Source organism: Lagenorhynchus albirostris, chromosome 4 (genome assembly GCF_949774975.1).
Source record: "Lagenorhynchus albirostris chromosome 4, mLagAlb1.1, whole genome shotgun sequence".
Taxonomy (NCBI): Eukaryota; Metazoa; Chordata; class Mammalia; order Artiodactyla; family Delphinidae; genus Lagenorhynchus; species Lagenorhynchus albirostris.
In genome coordinates, this window is record NC_083098.1 from 128,725,112 (window position 1) to 128,743,869 (window position 18,758).

Sequence of the window (18,758 nt, forward strand, 5' to 3'; positions counted from 1 at the left end):
GAGGCTAGAGTGAAGTGTGAGAGGGCTCAACTGATACTAATTTCTATCACTGGTGGTTATTTCGGGGTCCTTTTCTCCGCTACACTTTATAATAAAAGAAACATCTTTCCGTTCAGAATTTCGCCTCCTTTTGCTTCTCCAGCCAGCTCCGGCTGGTCCAACTTTGCTTTGAGCCTGCGCACTAGCGGCGGTCTCTCAGCCTTTGCTTTCCCAGTTTCACCTGACGAGCTCTGATGACGTCGGTCTCCTGCGCCGAGGTACGAGCGGGCGCGCGTGAAGAGGTGCAGGGTGTCTTCTCCCGACGCATTCCAGTACCTGTGCGTCCCGTGACCTGACAATATGAAGGAGACGCCACTCTCAAACTGCGAGCGCCGTTTTCTACTCCGCGCCATCGAAGAGAAAAAGGTAAACCGGGAATTTGGCGCTGCGTGAGCGCTCGGGTAGCGCGGCGGCCCGCATCCTTCCGGCCTGGGCGCACAGACCTAGCTCTCGCAGGCCCCGGGAGCCCCTAGGGGAGCGGCCAGTGGGTTCCCCCAAGGCCCCAATATTTATTTGGCTCCGGTGGGGTCTTTTCAAGGCTCAGGTCACCCCAGCGACTGTCAGTGCTCGGGCACCTAGTTTCCCCTCTCCTACGTGGAGTGGGTAGGATCACACTTACCTCCAAGTGCTTAGCCCCAGGACTGCCTAGCACAGAGTAATAAATATTTGTATTAGGAATAAAGGAATGTTGTGCTTACAGCGGCTGGATGGCAGACAAACCTATGATTATAGGAACATCAAGATCTCATTTGGAACAGATTATGGGTGCTGCATTGTGGAACTTGGAAAAACAAGGTAACAAAGTATTCAAATTAGGTATAAGCTCAATAGGGAGAAATTTAAAAGAACTTGATTGACCCAGTTTACAAAGCAGATAAGTCTGGACAGTACTTTGTTTAGCTGCCCAAAATAAGTATGTTTTCTTTAATGCAAGACTTTGGTTTTATAGTCACACTTTACATTTTTAATCATGAATATATTTTCTGTCACATAAGTATCACATAGTTCTTTCTGATCTCTGTGAATCATATATACAGCCAGCAGTGGTTGCACTGAATTTGTTCCTTGCATTTGTTGTCATTACGTAGGGCCTACTTTTCTCCTTTTCCTGAGTGACATGAGAATTAGATTTTTAATATTCACTTGGAAGTTGTGAGGATACTGGTCAGATAATGTTGGTGAACCATGCCATAAGAAAACTCTTAGGACGTCTCAAGTTTGCATGCCATCTTGTATCACTAAATATTTGTTTTAGAAAAGAGAAGAAATGGTCATTGACTCTTAAAAATCTGTGGAATACTAAATATTGTAATGAGATTTTTTTCCCCTGTCATCTCTTTGGTTATGCCAATATGTGTTTTATTTCTGTATGTATTCTACTACTATACTTTGTAGGTAACTTCAACCTTTAATGATATATCATACTGAACATGTTATTACTCAACGTAGTGTAAGACTGAAACTCAATCTTTAGATTTCCTTTTTTTTTTTAATTGGAAAGGAAATACATTTAATTAACAGATTTGTACTTTATCTTTGCAGAGTTCTTGGACAGGTTTCCTGTGAACTTGTTTCTCCAAAACTCAATAGGGCAACAGAAGGTATTCTTTTTTTTAACCTTGAGCTCTCTCAGATGGCTGCCCCAGCTTTTGAACCTGGCAGGTATTTAAATCTTTTTCTTAAGCTGCTTTAGCCAGAGGAGAGCCTAACAGGGGTGAGCTATTGTTTTACTGCCTGGTGTTATATCTCATGACATTAGCCCATTCCTGTTTTCATAGGCAGTCAGATCTCTTGGTGAAGTTGAATCGCCTCTTGGAAAGATGTCTAAGAAATTCGAAGTGTATAGACACTGAATCTCTCTGTGTTGTTGCTGGTGAAAAGGTGGGGAATATGCCCAAAATTCTTAATCTTCGGATGAGTATTGTTGATTCATGGATCCCTGTATCTATACTTTCATTCTCAGAGCTTCAGTTAATTCAGTTTTATTCTAGTTCACTTCACTTCACATATTCCTGAGTGCTACCCATAGAACTTTGTGTCATTTCTCTTTGGAGGGACAAAAAATTGGTGAAAATAGCAACTTGGATTTGTATACAAATTTCTTATTCAAAGAACTTGCGGTTTTTCACATATTTTCATTTATTTTCTTACGTTATTTAAGTGAGTTGATAGAAGCAGGTAATGTTTTCCTTTTTTATGGATGAAGAGCTAAAGAACTGATTAAATCCTTCATTTGGATAGGTTTATTGACTTACACAGGGCTGCATAGTGAGTCATTGGTAGTCCGACATTGGAAATATTACTCTCAATATATTGTGCTATTTGATGATATTAGAACTTTATTCTTGATTAGGGTATTTTAACTATCTTTTTGACTCCAAAGAAGTCACTTGGCCTTTCCACATTCTATACTTGAATATAATACTATTTGCATTACTTGTAAGGTTATCATAAATATTGTCAAGTAAAACCTAAGAGTTTGAGGTTTTTAAGTTAGGAGGCACAATGAAAATATCATTAGGCTTGGAGTTAGGGGAATGTTAGTACTAAATGTAGTGTGGTTCTGTTTATTTACAGTATATATTTCACTGTTGTCAAATGACTCATAGAAAGGTAAGCTATTGGTATTTCAGGTGTTGGTCTGGCTTGACATTTTTCTCAATGTATTTTTATTGATACAATAGAAGGAGTAACTGCATGTTTTAACAGCAAGAGAAAATTTTGCACACAGTGTTACCTTTCCTTATAAATAACCTCTGGTTGTGACTATTTAGGATTTATTTTTGTTTTGAATTCACATTCAGGTTTGGCAAATACGCGTGGACCTACATTTGTTAAATCATGATGGAAACATTATTGATGCTGCCAGCATTGCTGCAATTGTAGCCTTATGTCACTTCCGAAGGCCTGATGTCTCTGTCCAAGGAGATGAAGTAACACTGGTAAGCTTCCATGATGTGAGCCAGGCTCCTTCTTATGAATGAATGAATATCCTTGCTGTGCAGACAGCTTGTTTCTAATGAAGTCTTGTAAATGGCAATTAAGTATGTTGTAAAATTTGTTCACAAGGCAAAAAATATGGTCACAGTTACCTTTGAAATCTCTTAAATCTCCTGTATTAAAGTTTTGTCAGTGAATGCATACCCTATCCTGGTTTTCTTAGAATAGAAATAGATGACTTCTTTGGATTGAGCATTAGATAAAGTGGTTAGTTTATGCTTAGGGGGCATGTGTGAAAAATCATAATTCTCAGTATTTTCACAGTGAGATGCTTGTTCTCACTGTGTGGCAAAAACCCATCAGAAACACCTGGAAAGACTGTTAAAACATCTTGCTAGTCTCCATCCTCAGAGTAGAATGGGGATAGGATGTATGAGTTTGTACTTCTGACAGAGTTCCCAGGTGATATGATAGTGCTGGTATAAGGACCACATTTTGAAAACTATGGACCTATACTATTTACATGGTCCTTTCTTTTGTGCAGAGTATGTCAATTTCAATTTATATAAATTACATGCTAGAATAATGAAAGTGCACTGTTGTGATAATTTGATTCCTGAAGTTATAAAAGGAAACATCAGATGCCCAAATTCTCTAAGATGTCATTCATGATGCTGTTTTTAGGAATTAGACTGGAGCAGACTCTTGAAAGACTTAGAGGTGTAGACAAAGTTTTATTAACAATAGAGACATGTTCCTTTAGAGAGGGGAGGTGGTATATGGAAGTAAAAAAGAAAATATAGAGTGATGAGTAGACAAAAAAGACATTGATTTTAAAATACTGTAGAGATATTGCTGGTGGTAAAGTGTTACAGCCATGTTGGAAGAGTTTGGCAGTTTCTTAAAAAGTTAAGTGTAAACTTATACAGCCTAACAATTCTATATCTAAGAATGTACTCAAGGAGAATGAAAGTATACATTCACTCAAAGACTTTCATGTGAATGTTCCTAGCAGCATTATTCATTACAGCCAAAAACTGAAAATTAGCCAAATGTTCATCAACTAGTGAACGGAAAAGCAAAGTGTGGTGTATCCACGCAGTGGAATACTATTCAGCAGTAAAAAGGACCAAACTACCGGTGTGATGTATACTTCAAGGTGGATGAAACATGCTGAGTTGAAAGGAGGCAGATGCAAAAGACTGAAAATTGTTTGATTCCACTTACATGGAATGTCCAGAAAAGGCAGATTTATAGAGATAAAGTATTGATAGATCAGTGGTTGCTTTGGGCTGGGAGTGGGAGTGATAATCAACTGCAAACACGCTTAAGGGAATTTGGGGGAGTAATGAGAATTGTTTTGTTTTGTTTTGTTTTTTTGCGGTACGCGGGCCTCTCACTGTTGTGGCCTCTCCCGTTGCGGAGCACAGGCTCCGGACTTGCAGGCTCAGCGGCCATGGCTCACGGGCCCAGCCGCTCCGCGGCATGTGGGATCTTCCCGGACCGGGGCACGAACCCGTGTCCCCTGCATCGGCAGGAGGACTCTCAACCACTGTGCCACCAGGGAAGCCCAATGAGAATGTTTTAAAAACTGAATTGTGGTGATAGTTACTTCACTATATATTTACTAAAAAGTGAATTATTTACTAACAGTTAGTGAATTTTATGTTATGTAAATTATACCTCAATAAAGCTTTTTGACAAATACATAAAGTTTTAAGGAAGATGAATGGCAAAGTCAAACAGGTAGTTGCAAAAGAAGTTATTTAGGTACTCACTGAAGATTAAAGGGATTTCAGTTTTTATTTTAATATCTGATGTACAAGATTTTTTTTGTATGTTTGTAAGTTAGTGACTGTAATTATTGAAACTTTTATTTTCAAACAGTATACACTTGAAGAACGTGATCCTGTACCATTGAGTATCCACCACATGCCCATTTGTGTCAGTTTTGCCTTCTTCCAGCAAGGGTAAGTCTCATCCTTGTCATGGGCTGAAATTATAAATCCGTAGGCAAATGAACAAACCCCTTGTTTAATATTAGAGCGCCTTATAGTTCTTTTATTTCTTTCTTAAGAGCATTACTTGACAAATGCTCAGAACTAAGAGCTTTCTCAGTAGAAGTGACAAATTCTCCTTTAATGAAGAGACTTCACATTTTTCTTTTCATGGCATACTTACACGTTTATGAGTTTACCACAGCATGGTAGTGTATCTTTCCTAGAGGTGTACAGATGTTAGGCTCTAATTTTGGAAAGTAGGCTGAGAATGACTGTGGATTAATGGAAGAGGACTTTGGAATATATTTGAGGAGCATATTATATGGAATAGTTGTAGGATAGGAGCAGGTTACAAGGCAGAATGGTTCACAAATGAGAAAAAAAAATCTTGTTTTCCTTCAGCTCTCCAGCAGTTTCTTCACAACTCACTGCTAATTCCTCCTACAACAGAAAACCTGGAATCTTAGGTCCATGTAAGGTGCCTTTAAATGAAAGCTTGAGCCTTAAATCTCTTTAGAAACAAAGAGAGGTATAAATATTTTAGCAATTTTACGACTAAGAACTAGGGAAAAGCTTTCATCTTTCAGTCACTGTAGTATAGAATTTTATTAGAGGGAAATAGACCAGCACTGTCCTGTAGAATTATGACATGAGCCATATATGTACTTTTAGTAGCCACATTAAAAGGGTAAAAAGAAACAGGTAAAATTAATTTTGATATTTTATTTTACTTGATATATCTAAAATATTTTAATATATAATCAATATCTTAAAAATTGTTCCTGAGATATTTTGCATTCTTTTATTTCTACTAAGTCTTTGAAATCCAGTATTTTATACTAATAGTACATCTTAGTTTGGACTAGCCACATTTCAAGGGCTCAGTAACCGCATGTGATTGGAGGCTAACATTGGACAGTGTGGAAATAGGCAGTATTTTTTTGTAATGAGCCATTAGCATAACCTGGAAGAATTTCAAGCAGAACTTGGAAGAATTTCAAAGTACAGGATATTAGGGAAACTTTAAAATTAACCAAATTAACGTTATAATAATTCTGTTGTCTCTTTTCAGATTAAAGTGACTCAAATTCATAGGCTCAGACCTACACACTGTGTTGACCTTACTATAATACTATTTTTAAAAATATCCATTAGCTTAAAATTGACAAGCACTCAGCATCAGATTTGTTCATGTCCATTTAACGTTCATTTCAGAACATATTTATTGGTGGATCCCAATGAACGAGAGGAACGTGTAATGGATGGCTTGCTGGTGATTGCCATGAATAAGCATCGAGAGATTTGCACCATCCAGTCCAGTGGTGGGATAATGCTGCTGAAAGATCAAGTCAGTGCTTTGATTTGATTAATGTTCCATTAAAAATAGGTCTCTTCTTTTTAGAAGCTTTTTCTTGTTTTTAAACTAAAATCCAACAGATATTTTCAATGATTGATTCTCGGATCTGTTAGAATCTGGTTTCAGTATTGTCGGTTGACTTGTGGCTACAAGGTACCCTCCTTCCTCCCTTGCTTCTCCCATGGATGGCCCTCCAGAGTCTACACCTCTAGATAGAGGAATACTCTTCTCCTTTCAGTGAGGAAAGAGATTTATATCCTTTCCCCTTCCCCTTCCTTCCCCTTCCCCGTGTTGGGTCTTCATTGCTGCGAGTGGGCTTTTCTCTAGTAGCAGTGAGTGGGGGCTGCTCTTCGTTGCGGTGGCTTCTCTTGTTGCGGAGCACAGGCTCTAGGCGCGTGGGCTTCAGTAGTTGTGGCACATGGGCTCTAGAGCGCAGGCTCAGTAGTTGTGGCGCATGGGCTCAGTTGCTCCGCGGTATGTGGGATCTCCCCGGAACTGGGATCCAACCTGTGTCCCCTGCACTGGCAGGCGGATTCTTAACCCCTGTGCCACCAAGGAAGTCCCTATATCCCTATTTTTCTTTAAAGTGTCAGAAAGTAGAAATTATGTAAAAAGATAGTTTTACTTTTGGAATTTGGGTACAGTGAGCAGAAGTTTCAAATCCAGCTACATATAAGATTCACATGGGGACTTTTAGAAAATAGATTGCCATGTAGCACATAGTGCAGCTCGTTAGGAGCACAAAGACTACTTAATTGGAATTCCAGCTCTTCCTTACACTAACTGACCTTTGGCAGATGGTTTCATATTTTTGTGCTTCAATCTCTTTATCTGTAAAATAGTAAATAATCTTAATGTCAACACCTTCTGTTAGGAGAATATAGGGATAGATATGGATATATTGTACTGTATAGCATAAATTAAGTGTGCAGTAAATGTTATTTTCTGTTATCATCATTGTCATTATTACCAGCATCATGACCACTGCCGGATCCCTATTTCCAGCGATTCTGATTCATTAGGTCCCTGAGGCCTGGGAATCTTCGCTTTATAAAAGCTTTCCGGCGGACACCGTGCAGCCTTGTCTTGAACAGAGCTATGGATCACTCACAGAAAGGAAGTTAGTGTATCTGTGGCCTCTTGAGTGGTATCTTTTACATTGTCATAGAAAAGTTTTTGGGTCAGTTCCTTTAACATTTAAAAATAGCTCTCACGGGCTTCCCTGGTGGCACAGTGGTTGAGAGTCCGCCTGCCGATGCAGGGGACATGGGTTTGTGCCCCGGTCCGGGAGGATCCCACATGCCGCGCAGCGGCTGGGCCCGTGAGCCATGGCCGCTGAGCCTGCTCGTCCAGAGCCTGTGCTCTGCAATGGGAGAAGCCACAACAGTGAGAGGCCCGCGTACCGCAAAAAAAATAAATAAAAATAAATAAATAAATAAAAATAAAAATAGCTCTCACATCTTGCCTTAATTTGTGTTTACACTGTATTATTTTCATATTTTAAAAAGGCTTAAATTGCAAAGGTAGAAAAACTAATCTCATGTTTTTAGTTTTGTTAGAGAAAGCTACTTGATTTGTTGTCTTTAAATAACAGAGTTCACTTTTATAAATAGGTTTTGAGATGTAGTAAAATAGCTGGTGTGAAGGTAGCAGAAATTACAGAGCTAATACAGAAAGCTTTGGCGAACGACCAGAAAGTTAGGTAAGTTTGATTTTTTTAGAACTGAATGGTCTTGTTATAGATTTTTCTGTTGAGGATTTTTCTCGCACAAGCATTAACTCTACAGTTTTTACAGTCTTTCCTTATCTATTCATCTCAGTTGAATATACTAAATGTTTTTTGAAAGTTGATTGAGCTATTTATTGTATTCCAGTTTACACATAATCTGTATTAAAAAGCCACATAATATTTTTCATTTAAAAAGTTAACATTTTCTTAGGAAAAAAAGAATCCAGTAGCTCATGTTAACAGAAAGAATACAAACTGGGGTTGATTCCCATCTCTTCTTACTGTGTGACATTAAGCAACAGCTATATCTCAGCACTTCAGTGTCTTCTGCTTTAAGTACATAACACATGCTTGACACATGGTTTAATAAATGGTTAATTATAGTAACTTTTTATTATCTCACTTGATAGGCATAATAAATTGGTGGGGTTAAGTTAGTCAAATAGTTTCTCATCCAATATTTCTCATGTATCAAAAGGATAAAATAGTTAACTTTTTTTCCCTTCCTGTCTTCTCTCGCATCTCTCATTCCCCCTTCCCTCCCAACTCCCCAAAAAAACCCACACAGGAAAGAAGGTGGAAAGTTTGGCTTTGCAGAATCTATAGCAAATCAAAGGATCACAGCATTTAGAATGGAAAAGGCCCCTATTGATACCTCCGATGTAGAGGAGAAAGCAGAAGAAATCATCTCTGAAGCTGAACCTCCTTCGGAAGTGTATCTTTCCTGGGTGTTTTTGGTAAAAACAAGAAGATTCATAACACTTTGGGTATTATTAGGGCTCTGTGAAGTGTGTGCATATGGAAATTTGTTTTCTGAAACACTGTACTTTGTTAGAAAAAAACATTTAAGATATGAGACAAGATAGTGATGAGTCATATTAAATTGATGGTGTAACATCTACCTTCCCTTCAGCTATCCTACCAAAACCAGAAAATTCTTTTACTTTAAGAAGGAATTTACAGCATTTCATTTTCCTTTGGAAAATTGTTCCCTAATCTCACTGGCATGGTCAGACACTATACATTATACACATTGTTCTTATTTTTTTTAATAAATTTATTTACTTATGTATTTATTTTTGGCTGCATTGGGTCTTCGTTGCTGCACGCGGCCTTTCTCTAGCTGTGGCAAGCAGGGGCTGCTCTCTGTTGTGGTGCTCGGGCTTCTCATTGCGGTGGCTTCTCTTGATGTGGAGCACGGGCTCTAGGCGCTCGGGCTTCAGTAACTGTGGCTCACGGGCTCTAGAGCGCAGGCTCAGCAGTTGTGGCGCAAGGGCTTAGTTGCTCTGCAGCATGCGGGATCTTCCTGGACCAGGGCTCAAACCCATGTCCCCCTGCATTGGCAGGCGGATTCTTAACCACTGCGCCACCAGGGAAGTCCCCACATTGTCCTTGAAGTTCATTCATTCACCAGATTTATTACTGCAACTAAAATGTTCAGAGCAAGTGTGTCTCTCAATATTTCTCACCCATTGTGTCCATAAAATCTTAACCTAAGTTATACACTATTTCTTCTTCACTGTCCAGCCATCCATAGTATAGCTATTAGTAAATTTTTTTCCTAATAATTTGAGGCACACTTCAATCAATCTTAAAGGAAGAAAACTTTCATTCTAATCATTTTCAGCACTGCATCAAAGAGCAGTATTTCTGTTATTCAGTTTTCTTAACTTGCTAAGTGTTTCGAAACCTGTGCTGTGGACTCCTGGAACCGCCCAAATTGGAGAGGGAATAGAAAACTCCTGGGGTGATCTTGAAGACTCTGAGAAGGAAGACGAAGATGAAGGTGGCAGTGATGAAGCTATTATTCTTGATAGTATAAAAATGGACACAGGAGAAGTCTCTAATATTGGAAGCCAAGGTATGTGATACTTTATGGCTATATGTAATATATATATATATATATATATATACATACATATATATCCCTATCTTAGGAATCTTATTTTTATATTAGCAGTTGGGGCTAAATATTTTGTAATTTAAATTTCAACTAAACTTGAGGCTAACTGCAAGAATATGCTTATCTTTGAGGAACAGTGGTATTCTTTGGTATGTGAAGGGAGTGGCATTTTTTATTTTTAAGTTTTTTTTTTTCTGTTTTTTTTTATCTTATCCGGGCCAGTTTTAAGGGGATGAGTTTCTTAAAATCTCATTCCTGTGTGCTGTTTTTTCTTTGTATAGTTTCTAGACTCAAACATAAAAAGGCAGTATCAGAACGTATATTAGAGTAGTGCCATCCATAGAACTTTCTGCAGTGTTAGAAATGTTCAGTCTCTACACTGTCCAGCATAGTAGCCACTAGCCACATGTAGCTACTGAGCAGTGAAATGTGGCTTGTGTGAAGAATTCTAAATTTTAATAAACAAGGAGGGATCTAGGAAGTAGGTTGGTGGAGAACTAAAGGATGCAGCTATTAAATCTGGCTGAGAAAATAGTGAAGGTGATACTGCCTGCCTTCAAGGAAGATCATTGCCTGTAAATATTACTGAGGACCTGCTGGGGTTTTTTGTAAGGCAAAAAAAAAAAAAAAAAAAATCCCCATTAATTGGGACCCTTATTCAGCTTCCCCAGTGGTTACTTCTATTTAGTATTATTCTTCCAGACCTCGTTCCATGTATTTACTATATATTTACACCAACATAAGCTGCTTAAACACAGGGACTATTTATTGATAGATGTTAACTTTTTTTTTTTAACTCCATATGCTTTTATATATTTGTGAAATTTTTCTAATAGGGAGAAAGTAATTGAAAACTCTATTTAAATATAAAGAATTAATGTAGTAAGTTTCATGGGGAAAATGGACAAAAGAACAGAAACAGACGTTTCTGTTCTTTTGCCCATTTTTTGTTTCTGTTCCTATTTGTATTTGCATTCCCAAATACAAACGGCCAGAAACACATTGGCAAGGGTGTATAGGAAAATGGGTTAATATACTATTCTTGGAGTGTAAATTGAAACGTTTCCGGAGGGATCTGGCAAAAATGTCTTTCGGAAGGTATATGCCTTTTGACCCAGTAATTTGTTTCTAGTTATTTTTCCTTTTAGTGTTGTTTATAATAGGGAGAAATTTAAAATCTAGATCTTCAAAATTAACAAATTCAAGGAGTAGCACAAGGAATTCAGTTGGCATATTGACTTGGTTCCTAATTGGTTCTATAAGATGCTCTATGTGTGTGTGTGTATAGTGTGTGTGAGTGTGTGTGTGTGTGTGTGTGTGTATATATATATATATATATACACACACACACTCACACACACTATACACACACACACATGTATGTAGAATTATCCCCCTCATTTTAATTCTTTTAAAGAAGCACACATAAGGTTTTTCAGAGCTCCAAGGAATAACCTCAGGGAAGGGAAGAACCAAATAGTAGATCTGTAAGCCTCCACCCAAAATGCTGCTTGGGTTCTCTATCTGAAACTTATATTCCTTTCTTAACATTTTCTTAAAAGATGCCCCTATAGTGCTCTCAGACAGTGAAGAAGAAGAAATGATCATTTTAGAACCAGATAAGAATCCGAAGAAAATAAGGTAACAAATTTCTGGTTTATTTCAAATGTATACATATACTCAAGACTTCTTTTTAGAAGCTTGCTCTCTGGGTTTCTTCAACCTGAGATTTATAGAATTAGGTCTGTAAAACTGCTTGGATGCCTTTTAAGGTTACAGTATTCTTCTGTCATAGGTGGCAAAAGTAAGCTCCTAGTACTAATACTGTTAAAACTTGTTAATTTACTTTGTTCACAGAACACAGACCATCAGTGCAACACAAGTAAAAGCACCAAGTAAAAAGCCAGTGAAAAAGAGAAAAAAGAAGAGAGCTGCTAATTAAAGTTCACATAGTTGTATATTTGTGTATATAACTATTAAAAAGGTATTTATTCAGTGCTAACAACCTTGGGTATTATTCACAAACCCATTACAGAATCTAGTTCTTTATACAGTTTTTACATTATGCTTTAAAATAAACGTCTGGAGGACTCTTTAAAACAGGTTTTAAATAACTGTCACTTTGGTAGGTCAAGTGTAGTAAAAGTCGATGAATGAAAAGCATTTTCATAGTGTGTACAAAGACCTGAAAGAGTCTTCTTAGATTATGCCCAAGTCAGACAGTTGGCCCAGTTCCTTAGGGAGGTGAATGTCATCACCTGTGTGTTGGAAGGAGAAGCCTTCCCTGTCCCCATGCTTTAATAAACCAAATTAATTTTTCTAAGTGAAATCCTGAAGTCAAATTTTTGCCTCAAATTAAATTTGACTTACAAACCAAATTTTCCAAATCAATTTATTTCTTATTATCCTGACAGCTGGCATCATTAATACTTTAACAAAAACCACTTAAAATTAGCCAAATATCTAAGATAGTTACATGTACAAAAGATATACAAATTAAAACCTTTAAAAAGTAATAGATACCATAATTTGTACTTGACCATAACTTCCGTATTCAGAAATGATTGTAAAATTAAAACCTAAGATAAAATCTGTACACCATATACTTTGAGTGATTTACATCCTAGAAAACAAAGGCAGTCTTTCACCGTTACACATTTAGTGTCTCGGGTGGGTTGAGGAGAGAAACACCATGATACCTGTAAGCAGGGAAAAAAAAAATCCATTTTTAGTAAACATTCATTGGGTGAAACAGATTATGGAATGAAACATATACTAGGAACTCACAAATGCTATTTCTGTCTACTTGAATTAATGGTTATAAAACCATAGTCTGGTCCCCAACACTTGCATGCATGCCCACCGTTCCTCTCCCCTCTTCTCCCTCAAATACAAGACAGAAGCTCAAAACACATGGCTGCTAAGAGAACAGTTGCTTAAGGAGGCTGTGCCTGATTTGTGAATCCCTTAAATAAAGTTAAAATGTCAAGGATCTCTGAACCGTACGATAGCCTGGAAAAGCAAGCTTCTTTGGTATCTACTGCTGTTAATTCTTACTTTGAGTTTTTGTACTTTTCTCTTATTGACTGTTGTGCATGCCGCGGAGCTCTGAGGTAGGTCTGGTGAAGGTCCATGAGACAAGGCTTTAGAGTTTCCAGCGTATATCCAGTCTTTTGTACTAATGATTCAGGCTGCAGGAGGGAGGATGGAACCACTGAGTTTTGTTTTTAGTAACAGACACTGAATACAAGTTAGTAGTTGGCATTAGTTGGCTTGAGTTTTGTCCTAACACCTCCAACTAACATCTTCCAGTTTTCTCAAGCTCTTTTTGCTAACGTCAATCAATTTTTACTATTTTCCTTGCCAACAGCAAGTCTTATGGCCTGAATTCTTTAAGCACACCCTTCAAATCCAAGCATTAATAGTAACCAAGCTTTCTACCTAACAGATGCTATTAAACAGGTAAGACAAAATGCTTTCAACAGTGTACGTGGTTGAATAGCTCTTCCAGTTCAGTACATCTAGACAACTGTCAGTTGTATAGGACAGTTATTTAACCTATCTGGCACAAGCATTTACAGCACAAGGTGGATGTGTGAGGACGTCGTCATACATACCCAGCTTTGTCCCGTGACAGTGTAGAGTGCTAAATGAAAGGCTGCTGCGGCGGTAACTGATGGCAAATACTTTAGATATGGGTCAGCATCTATCAAACTTAATTCTCCCAAAAACTGGAATGAAAAGGTAAATATACTTTATGATCATAAGAGCTCTGGAATTCAAAACTCAAATCCTTACCTTCTGACTGAATATTTTGCTATCTTTTAAGACTGGCTCTGTAGCCACCATTGCCACATCTTTAAATATATTCACTATCATATTTTGCTTCATTCTCATCCTGTATTTTTCCTCCTTTAATAGCTTTAAAAACAACTCTTCTGGCTACCATTTACCGAGACTTCCTCCTCATACCACTATTCCTAGTGCTTTCTCCATTTATGTTTTCTTTTCTTTCATGCTGCAGCACTAACCTGTCCCCAGAATACTAAATCCCTTGTCCAAGGCTGTATAATGAAACTAGAGCTTGCCCCTAATTGTGACCTTAGAATCTTCATTCAGCAAATGAAAAGAACTTACCATTGCTAAACTTTCAACTTTGCAGTTTGCAGACTGCTGGTGCAGAAAGTACTGGGTAAGAAACTGATTTATTGTTGGTGCAGCTAAGTCAAAAGCAAGGACTTTCAAAACTAGGTGCTCCATTCTCAGAACTTGTTTCTTGGTATAAGTGTCATCTGTAATGTATACAAACTCTGCTACTTCTGGGGGGTATATTTCTTCAAACTTTCTACAATGAAAGAAGTTTTAAGTAATCAGTCCTTTTATAAGAAAAGCTTGTTTGTCCTAACTTGAAATCCCTTAAGCAGAATGAATGGAACGAATCCAAAACCAGTTGCCTGTTTGCACTGATACTTGACCATTTCTAGCCAAGACTAGGTAAATGCTAATTAAAAGCCCCAAATATTTCTCCCACTTCAGTCAAAGGAAGTAAGTGAGAGGCCGACTTCCCAAGATGGGAACAATGCCAGAGTTCACCAAGTAACTGAAAATGTAGGAAATTTCCTTAGAAAAATAAATAATTTACATTTTAGTTTTCATGTCTTAATGGAGAACAGATAAGATTTTGCTTATATACCAGAAAGTACTTTGAAGTAGAAGGAACCACTCTGTAACCTAGTCCTGGTGTATTAAAATGTCGCCAATCTGTAGGTTCATTCAAGGTGCCCTGAAATCCAGATCTAGGAAAATTAATGTCCTAAATTTAAAAAGTTTCATCCACTCCACCATCCCTAAAGTAGTCGCTGACTCCCTGCCTTGTATAGTATGTTAAAATGTCATACTTTAAAAGATCACAATTTCTTCCCTACACAGAAAGATACTACTAATCACTTTTAACCCAACAAACCAAGTTGTACTTACGAGGCTAACAGCATAGCAGCAGTGCCCACAAGCTGAAGTTTTCCTCTCAACACAGACATCGATGAAAGAAACCTATCAATGTAGTTCACAGCCAAATGCAGGGTCTCATTCTGTAGTTTATATTCTTCTCCTACTTCAACTAACCAGTCCACGAGGATAGCCCTCATACTGTTAGTAATGTCTGGCTGTTTCTTCATGTAACCCACTTTAGGCTTACATTTAACCTGTTGAGAAGGTTACTTAGTATAGTGTTAAAACTGCAGTTAGATCATTCTACCATTAACAGATGCTGCCTATATGCTAGAAACTTAAGTATAGCATTAGAGTAATTCACTGGCAGTTAAAAAACTTAAAAACATTATCCTCTTAATTTCCTTTCACCACAGTGAACAAATAGTGTAAAAAGTAGATTCAGAGAGCCTTTACCTCCATTTCCCTAAGGTATGTGTGAATGTCCTCATGGTAGTCTGGTACTTCATTAACACTCACTGGCTTTTCATCTTCCAGTACAATTGACATATCCATAGTATGTGGTGACTCTGGGAGAATTCAAAAGTACAGTGAAGTTCACTTTTCATTTTCGACTTAATTTAAGAGCTAAAAGTGATTGCCCTTGTAAGGAGTCCCAAACTACCAATGTGTTTATTTCATCCAACTAAAAAGAGCTTGTTATGACAAAGTACATAGAAGATTTAACTCTGATTTTAGTACCTATGTCCACTTAGTTTTGGAATGATTTTAATTAACAAGAAAAAGTACTGACAAACCATTAACAGGAAAATGAGTTAGAGGAGCAGGTATTGAAGTATCTTCATCTCCCATGACAGGAGTACACTGGTTTTGCTAGGACAAAGTTAAAATCCAAGTTTGGAGATATCTAGGATTTGTCAAAAGAGAGTTTGCAGACCCCTAAGTCTAACATTCAAAGCACAATCCAGGCAGTAACTAGGAGTAGGGCTAACAAGTGTGCTAAAGAGAAACTCAGATTTCTTATGGGCAGTTCAAACACATTAACACTAATATCAATGGGTGATTCTTTTTTGGTAAATTTAAATTATCTTTGAAGGCAAAAAATATCCATTATTCTTTTTACTTCAAGGTTTGAGTTTAAAATTTGTTGCAGATTTTAAATAAAAATACACCAATTATTTTATTTCCATAGGACTTCGCTGCTATACCTCTCATCTACAGAACTAAAGCTGAGATTGAATTTAGTGAGCTGTCCAGTGACTCGATAGCCTGATGGTAAAGAAGCAGCACAAACTGTAGTCAGAGTTGTCTATAGCAGCTACTCTGACTCACAGGAGGACAATGTCCCTCTCTGGTATCAGACAATCACTCAGACTGATTTTACAGAAACAAAGTTTTAAAGGTGGAAGAGATGTTGGCTATCTCAGTATTTAAAGCTGCATTCTCAAATAGCACTCTATTTGAGAATGGTATGTACAAAGTGAGTCTTAACACAACTGAAATATATTCTCCCAATCAAGCAAACATTTCCAGGGTCAGATTAAAATAAGTCTGAGATCTAATGAAATTGATGTGATTAGCAGTGTACCAGAAGGAGCACAGGATTAGGATCCTTTTGTAGGTCACTGGGTCTTGGCTTAGCTGTGAGGCCTGAGATAAGTCACACCCTTTCTAAACTTGTTACATTAAACCTAACTCATAATGTAGTTAAGGATCAGGTAAGATAATGTTTTGAAAAGCAAAATTTCATTAATCCAGTCTATTCAATAATTATGATTACATTGATTTGATGTAATCAAATGATGTAATGATGTAATCAAATGATGATGTAATCAAACGATATGATTACATTGATTTGATACAAATTTGATACAAATTTTCTTTAAAACTTACCAAAACTACCATCCATTGGGTAATCAAGAGGTGCCAGTGGTTTTCTCGGTCCTGGTAAAGTAACAGCTGAATTAAAAGCCAAAACATCTTCACTTTCTGGTTTTTTAGATTCAACTGGCCTCTTTTGAGTCTCTTCTTCTGCTTCATCCACATGAATGGTAAATGCAGGCTGTTGACTGTTTGCTTTCCAGGTAGGAACGGTGACATGCTCATCATTTATAGGAAGATCCTTAAGAGGTGCAACCTAAAAAATAAATAACTGGCTTTGAGCCTATTAAGTGGCATTTTGTTCTGCTTTCATCCCCTTATACTGCATTTACTCCCAATTACTCTATCAGGAAAATTAAACTTTAGGGGGGAAAATCCAGACAAGGAAATTTGAGTAGTCAGTCGGAGAAAGAAGGGATGTTCCAATTTGTCACAGGCATTCCTGCAAGGGTTTTAGAGTCAGATTAAGTGGAATTGGGCAAAACTAATCAAGGCCACGAGATGGGTGGAGTGGCAGGGCGAAAAATGCCAAATTTAGGAGAGATGGCAAAAAAGTGGTTTACCTCTTTCGCCCCAGGGTGGAGCAACAGAGCAAATTCGGTAAGATGGCGGAATTGACCAAAAGCAAAGTATTTTTTATACCCTTTCCTAAAGCAGAGGTAATCTCTTAACCATATGGGGAGGATGAAGGAAGTCCGAGCAGTGCCTGGGGCTTAAAAGCAGAGAGAAAGGCGTGGAGGCGGGCAAAGGCCATACTCATGTTGTACGGCTTGGTTTGACTTCGTTATCTATAGAAAAATACTCCCAATGGAGGAGAGCGGACAGGCAGCACAAACGCAGAGTGCTGGCAGAGAGAGTAATGGGAGAAACTAATGGGAGTAATGTGGCATCCTACACTCCAGAAAACCAGGGATCAAGGGACTCCAGATCCTGGCTTCCCGCGAAAAGGCCAGGGGATGCTTTCTCGCCACTCTCCTCTGCCGGCTAAACCCCTGCAAAACTCCCGCTCGGCCCACCCTCCTGCAGATACGGCTCACTGCTTTACCCGTCGCGTCTTAGGCCTCTGCTGCGGCGCTGGTCCCCGCGAGTTCCCGGCCTTCAGTACCGCCAGCCCAGCGCGGGTCCGGGACTGCTGGGTGGGCGCCGCCTTCTCGGGGTTGATGTTCTCCTGGTCCTCCTGGAGCGCCGTCTGCTGCAATGTTAACAGCGCCGAGCCTGCCTCGCGGGCCGCAGGCCCGGGCGCGGAGCTGCCCAACATCACTGCTCCCGGGGGCGCGGCGGGATCAGCCTGCGGCGCCAAGCAGCGTGCACTGCGTCCCGCCGATCAGCCTAGGTACACTCCAGCTGTACCCGCCCGCCGCAGCTCGGGCCAGCCTACCCACCCGCTGGCCCGCTCGGGATCGTGTAGGACCGAGGAGGTTGCGAAAGGCGGAGGCAGGCACTGCCGGACGTGGAGGGCCAAAGACGCCCCCGAAATGAAGCGAGCAGCCCGCCGGAGCGGCGGCTGTTCATGCAGTTCAAGTATCCCGCGACTATTGAAATGGACCAATGAAAAGAGCCGAGGCCCGTGACGTCACTCGGGGCGACGCGGTCGCAGGCGAGTGAAGGCGGTGCGAAGGCAACCGAGCAGGGGCGGAGCGGGGCGAAGAGACGTCGAACGGCGGCAGGAGGAAGTACGCGCGCCCGGCGGGGAGGCGGGGCCTAAGTCTACTGTGACTTTAAATAGGGCCGCTAGGCGGTCCCTGTCTCGGGGCAAGGGCTGTCTCTAGGATAAACTGAATTAAACTTTAGCAATTAGTAGCGGGCCGCCCCGGCCTTCTGCCCTAGGACCTCCAGTTAGCTTGACTGACTAGTTTCTCAAGGTATAAAATCTGATCCGGCCACATACTGGCCTGGTGGTCTTGTTCAAGTTATTCAGTGTCTCCAATTCTCAATTTTCCTATCTGTTAATTGGGAATGATA

The 18,758-nt window shown here is 39.2% G+C and overlaps 2 protein-coding genes across 3 annotated transcripts; one reads left to right on the forward strand and one right to left on the reverse strand.

Moving 5' to 3' along the window:
- The first annotated feature begins 252 nt into the window (after positions 1–252).
- On the forward strand, positions 253–12,297 carry EXOSC9 (exosome component 9). Its single transcript, XM_060148665.1, has 12 exons — positions 253–405; positions 740–834; positions 1,582–1,701; positions 1,818–1,920; positions 2,844–2,981; positions 4,867–4,949; positions 6,195–6,327; positions 7,950–8,038; positions 8,634–8,780; positions 9,745–9,926; positions 11,531–11,609; positions 11,826–12,297. The coding sequence occupies exons 1-12, from the start codon at positions 340–342 to the stop codon at positions 11,908–11,910; spliced, it is 1,320 nt and encodes a 439-aa protein (XP_060004648.1). The 5' UTR covers positions 253–339; the 3' UTR covers positions 11,911–12,297.
- Positions 11,922–18,758, reverse strand: CCNA2 (cyclin A2). 2 transcript variants are annotated; one of them, XM_060148666.1, is made up of 8 exons: positions 17,842–18,751; positions 16,809–17,052; positions 15,372–15,484; positions 14,946–15,169; positions 14,106–14,313; positions 13,586–13,699; positions 13,026–13,159; positions 11,922–12,667 (listed from the first exon to the last, which is right to left on the reverse strand). In XM_060148666.1, the coding sequence occupies exons 1-8, from the start codon at positions 18,052–18,054 to the stop codon at positions 12,619–12,621; spliced, it is 1,299 nt and encodes a 432-aa protein (XP_060004649.1). In that variant the 5' UTR covers positions 18,055–18,751; the 3' UTR covers positions 11,922–12,618. The 2 variants fall into 2 exon arrangements, with proteins under 2 accessions (XP_060004649.1, XP_060004650.1); XM_060148667.1 differs by lacking the exon at positions 13,586–13,699 and having other exon boundaries at positions 17,842–18,758.

What these genes read in the sequence shown, in the direction of transcription:
- EXOSC9 (XM_060148665.1), top strand. Translation starts at nt 340, where the DNA reads ATGAAGGAGACGCCACTCTCAAACTGCGAGCGCCGTTTTCTACTCCGC. An exon ending in CCAGCTTTTGAACCTGGCAG is followed by an intron (nt 1,702 to 1,817) that starts GTATTTAAATCT and finishes CTGTTTTCATAG; the next exon opens with GCAGTCAGATCTCTTGGTGA. An exon ending in AAGGAGATGAAGTAACACTG is followed by an intron (nt 2,982 to 4,866) that starts GTAAGCTTCCAT and finishes ATTTTCAAACAG; the next exon opens with TATACACTTGAAGAACGTGA.
- CCNA2 (XM_060148666.1), bottom strand. Translation starts at nt 18,054, where the DNA reads ATGTTGGGCAGCTCCGCGCCCGGGCCTGCGGCCCGCGAGGCAGGCTCG. An exon ending in CATACCTTAGGGAAATGGAG is followed by an intron (nt 15,170 to 15,371) that starts GTAAAGGCTCTC and finishes CCTTCTCAACAG; the next exon opens with GTTAAATGTAAGCCTAAAGT. An exon ending in CTGTCACGGGACAAAGCTGG is followed by an intron (nt 13,160 to 13,585) that starts GTATGTATGACG and finishes TCCCTCCTGCAG; the next exon opens with CCTGAATCATTAGTACAAAA.